The sequence below is a fragment of the Mus pahari genome, chromosome 19 (assembly GCF_900095145.1).
Source record: "Mus pahari chromosome 19, PAHARI_EIJ_v1.1, whole genome shotgun sequence".
Classification (NCBI taxonomy): domain Eukaryota; kingdom Metazoa; phylum Chordata; class Mammalia; order Rodentia; family Muridae; genus Mus; species Mus pahari.
In genome coordinates, this window is record NC_034608.1 from 74,144 (window position 1) to 79,323 (window position 5,180).

At 46.2% G+C, this 5,180-nt stretch overlaps 1 protein-coding gene across 1 annotated transcript in view; it reads right to left on the reverse strand.

The window, feature by feature from the left end:
• The window catches only part of LOC110336757 (cationic amino acid transporter 3-like), a 12,644-nt gene extending 7,581 nt beyond the window's left edge, over positions 1-5,063 (reverse strand). The window contains exons 1-2 of the mRNA XM_021219490.1: positions 4,958-5,063; positions 295-705 (exon numbers count right to left, since the gene is read on the reverse strand). Of these exons, the coding sequence (XP_021075149.1) occupies positions 295-705; positions 4,958-5,063 (517 nt within the window). The remainder of the gene's footprint in view (positions 1-294; positions 706-4,957) is intronic.
• Between the last annotated feature and the right edge of the window lie 117 nt (positions 5,064-5,180).

Consider the following 5,180-nt stretch of genomic DNA (forward strand, 5'->3'; position numbering starts at 1 on the left):
AAAAAAAAAAAGAAAAGAAAAGAAAAGAAAAGAAAAGAGATGAATTCCTGGCAGGCTGAGTGTGGTGAAGTAGAAGCATATATATCAGGATTTGAGGCCTTCTTCTATTATATATATAGCAAGGTCAAGGACATCCTGAGCTACATGAGACCCTGTATTCATAAAAATGAAACAAGGAGTCCTGTGATCCCATTTTTAGGAGGTAGAGGCAGAATTCAGGTCATTCTCAATTAACATAGAGAGTTCAAGTCCAACCTGGCCTACTTATATAAAACCCTGCCCCCATCTCCTCACCAATGACATAGTTGAGTATGAGGTTCCAGCCAGTGACGAAAGCCAACAGCTGGCCCACTGTGACATAGCTGTAGAGATATGCGGAACCCGAGCATGGTACCCTGGCTCCAAACTCCGCATAACAGAGTCCTGACATCACTGAAGACAGGGCAGCAATTAAGAAGCAGATGATGATGGATGGTCCAGCTTTCTCTCTGGCCACCTCCCCGGCCAGGACGTACACGCCTGCACCCAGGGTACTGCCCACACCCAAGGACACCAGGTCCAAAGTGGTCAGACATCGAGACAAAGAAGACTCAGACTGTTCGTTCGCCGCCAGGGGCCGCCGGCGAACCAACTTCTGGCCAAACTGATAGAGGTTCTGCCATAACATCTTTAGTGCCTGGTGGAGGGATCCAAACTCTGCTGGAAAACAAAATGAGAAATCTTGAATGATCACCTGACAGGGTGTGGTGGTTTATGCCTTTAATTCAAGCACTTGGGCGTTGTTTCTAACAAAACCTCAACCGTTGCATTTTACCAATGAAGACTCTCTAGAGCCAGATGCTCGGGTGAAAGAAAGCCTGCTAGCTCAGAGAGGCAGAGAAAGCACCCAGCTGACTTTCCTTCTCAGACCATGTCCCAGAAAGAATCCCCTCCCTCAAGCCCATCTCCAAAACACCTCCTTCAAGTTCAGGTCCCTCCCTTCTACTTCCGGTGTGTCTCTCTATCGGCCCTTCTGACTCCCTCTTAAGCTCTATGGGTTTTTTTCTTAAAAATCCTATGTTCACTTCCTGTCAACAGTTGACTCTAATCCAGTTTAAAATGTTCAAGCAGAAAGCTCTTGGGTTAAAGGTATGTACTAAGACTGAGCCACGAGCCGGGCGTGGTGGCGCACGCCTTTAATCCCAGCACTCGGGAGGCAGAGGCAGGCGGATTTCTGAGTTCGAGGCCAGCCTGGTCTACAGAGTTCCAGGATAGCCAAGGCTACACAGAGAAACCCTGTCTCGAAAAAAAAAAAAAAAAAAGACTGAGCCACACCACAGCTAAAGAACAGGTTTTTACAGTCAATAGCATAATCTTGGGGTTCACAGCCCTGCTACATGCCAACCCCACACACACAATGACAGTTCTAATTGGGTAGTCATCCATGAAGAATGTTCAGTTTGAAGACGCAGTTTCTTTCCTGAAACTTCCATTTCCAGCACAGAAAGCCAGGAAAGGAATCTCACAGCTCCAAACACATCCAGGCCCCACCTCTGGCCATAGAAAGTGGATGTTCAAGATTTTTTTCTTCTTTTCTTTTTCCTGCTGTATTCACAGCACAAATCACTTCTCTGACCCCCAGAATGTATTAAATAACAGTACGTCCTCGTTAGGGTTAGTATTGCTGTGATGAAACACCAAGGGTTTATTTGGCTTCCACAACACTGTCCATATCTTTCTTTGATTGAAATCAAGACAGGGCTGGTGAGATGGCTCANCAGGAAAGAGCACCCGACTGCTCTTCCCAAGGTCCTGAGTTCAAATCCCAGCAACCACATGGTGGCTCACAACCATCTGTAAGGAGATCTGACTCCCTCTTCTGGAGCGTCTGAAGACAGCTACAGTGTACTTACATATAATAAATAAATAAATCTTTAAAAAAAAAAAATCAGGACAAATTCAAACAGAAGGAAGCTGGAGGCAGGGGCTGATGCAAAGGCCATGGAGGGAGGGGATGCTGTTTATGACTTCCTCCTCGGGCTTACTCTGCCTGCTTTCTTACAGAACCCTGGATAACCAGCCCACAGTGGCACTGGGCCCTCCCCTGACATCCCACGTGAAACTCTCCCTCTCGGGTGCGTTGCACGTGGGGCTGGACTGGTGGGAAGGAAGCTTAGCCGGGCACAGGTGGGTCCAGGCAGCATCTTGGTCCATCTGAGAACAGCATCGTTGGTTTACTGGGAGGAAAGGGAGGTACTTAGGCTGCTGGGGAGCCAGCCAGGGTCTCCAGAGCAACGTTTGTGTTATCACATACCATTAGTTTAGGGCAAGAGTGTTGTAAGAAGCCGGGCGGTGGTGGCACACGCCTTTAATCCCAGCACTCCGGAGGCAGAGGCAGGTGGATTTCTGAGTCAGAAGCCAGCCTGGTCTACAGAGTGAGTTCCAGGACTGCCAGGGCTGCACAGAGAAACCCTGTCTCGAAAAACCAAAAAATAAAAAGTGTTGTAAGATACTTCATTTGCAGCCGGGCATGGTGGCGCGCGCCTTTAATCCCAGCACTCGGGAGGCAGAGGCAGGCGGATTTCTGAGTTCCAGGACAGCCAGAGCTATACAGGGAAACCCTGTCTCGAAGAACCAAAAAATAAAAAAGTGTTGTAAGATACTTCATTTGCAGAAGGGGAAATTCCAGGTGCTGCCGGACATTACCTTATAAGGGGAAAGGAAATTTAACCTGGCTACAGGCTATGTGACCTCCTCTAGTGAGAAGCAAAGGTTAGGGCTATGTGAGCAAAGTCATACAGGCCCCGGGGCTTTTTGGTTTTTGGACTTGTCTCTACCCAACTTGTGTTCCAGGCCTGCTCCTCCTGGTCCCATGGCTCCCTAGCCCCACACTCCCCCCATCAATCACTGATTAAGAAAATGCTCTACAGGTCTGCCTACTGCCTGATTTTATGGAGACATTTTCTTAGCTGAGGTTCCCTCCTCTCAGATGATTTTAGCTTGTATCAAGTTGTCATAAACCTGTTCAGCACATCCTGACACCCCAGAATGGCAAACACCAGCTCGAGGCCCATGAACCAAATCCAGTTCTGACAGTCTATCTGGACTTAACACTGAATCCATAAATTGAGGGCTACAACCCCAAAACTGGCCTAGTTTTCACTTACCTTCAACCCCAAGCCTTTCAGCTACAAATTGGGGTCCCCAGAACCCACTCCTCAAATTTTATTAATGAGCTAAAGTGTCTTATAGAACTCAGAGAAACAGTATCCTTACATTAACTACTTCAGAGTTTGTTGTTAGTTTTTTGTGTTTTGTTTTTGTTTTTTTGTTTGTTTTTTTTTTCTTTTTTTTTGGTTTTTTTTTTTTTTTTTTTTGGGGGGGGGGGGGTCACACAAGGGTTTTTTTGTGTAGTCCTGGTTGTCCTGGAACTCACTTTGTAGACCAGGCTGGCCTCGAACTCAGAAATCCGCCTGCCTCTGCCTCCCAAGTGATGGGATTAAAGGTGTGCACCACTACACCCATCTTGATAATTTCATTTTATTTTATTTTATTTGTGAGACAGAATCTCATGTTGCTCAGCCTGGGTTCAAACCCACTAGGTTAAAATGACTTGACCATGTGACCCTCCATGGGAATGCCTCCCCCTCCCCAATGTTGGGGATATGTAGAGGTGTACAGAGCCTCGGTGGGTTTAAGTAGTGCTAGAGATCAAATCCAGGGTTTCCACAGTAACTAAGCACTCCTGTCAACTGAGCTAAGTCCCCATAACCTGGGCTGGTTTATTATAAGGGACATTTGGGCTGAAATCCCAGAACTCAGGAGATTGGCATCAATGGTTGCCAAGAGTCTGAGGTCACCCTGGGACCCTGCAGACTGAGACCCTGTCTTGAGAAAAGTAAATAAACTAAAATGAATAAAAGACATTTAGACAAATATCATGTCACTAGCCTATAATCCCTGCATTCAAGAGGCTGAGGCAGAAAAAAAACAAAAAGAAAAAGAAATGATCCCAAGCTGGGCTATGAACCAGTTTCCCACCCTCGTGGTATGTATACACTTAGTAAAAAACAAAAGACATCAAAGAACGTAAGTGGATGGACTCTATTTTTTTTTAAGGATAGCAAACAGGTAGAGAGTGGAATCAAGCCTGGGTGGATCCCTGAGCTCAGGGACAATTTTGGGCCGCTGTTCTCCCAGGCACCTGAATTTGTCTGTTTACCTTCCTGCCTGGCTCTAAGACTGCTTAGATTTCCAAAAGCCCTTTTAACCCGCCCTTGGGGAGTAATGCTTTTGAGGGTAACCAGAAAGGCTTGTCTGTTTAGATTCCTAGGCCTCTCACTCTCAGTGCAACATTCCTTCCTTCCAAATTTGGAGCAGGACTTCTGTGACTCACCTTGAGAAAGAGAATTTCTTAATATCTCTAGACATGGCCCCAGGGGATCGAGTAGAGCCAGAAACTGAAAAGAAAAGTCAAAAACAAAAACAAAACCCAATAATAACAACAAAACCAAAACCAGAGGAAATAGTGGTGCACACCTGGTATCCTAACAGGAACATAGCTACAGTGAGTTCTAATACAGCATGGCAGCCTGATCTACATGGAGAGTTCCAGGCCAGTCGGAGCTCCATAGTGACACCCTGTTTCAAAAAAAACAAAAAACAAAAAACAAAAAACAAAAAAAAAAAACAAAAACACCATCTTGGGCCAGTAGGATGGATCAGTAGCAAAGGCAGTTGCCATCATGACAGACAACATGAGTTCAAAACTCAGCCCTGCAGGTTGCACACTACGAGATTCATGTGCTCATGTATATACAAACTCATACACAAAGTTTTCTTTTCTTTATCATACAGTCCTTAAACTCCTTGTCACACACATTTCTAAACCCTTCCGCCTACAACAAAGCCGTATGAAACAGTCTTCCAAAGGAGTCTTCACAGACTTACCAGAGGCACTGGATGAAATCCTGGAGAGCTGGATGTGTTCCTGAGGCTGAGCTGAGCGTTCGGAGGCTGAGCTCCAGATACGTGCTGGACAGAAGCTGAAAATTCTTTAAGGCGGTAGGTAGGACCCACAGCATTCAAGTAGCTACCGGAAATGTGCCTGGCGGGTAGGGTGGGGACCTATAGGGAGGGACAGCTCATCTGTCCTAAAGACCTTTCCCCTAGTTCTAGAGAGATTCTCTCTCTCTCTCCTC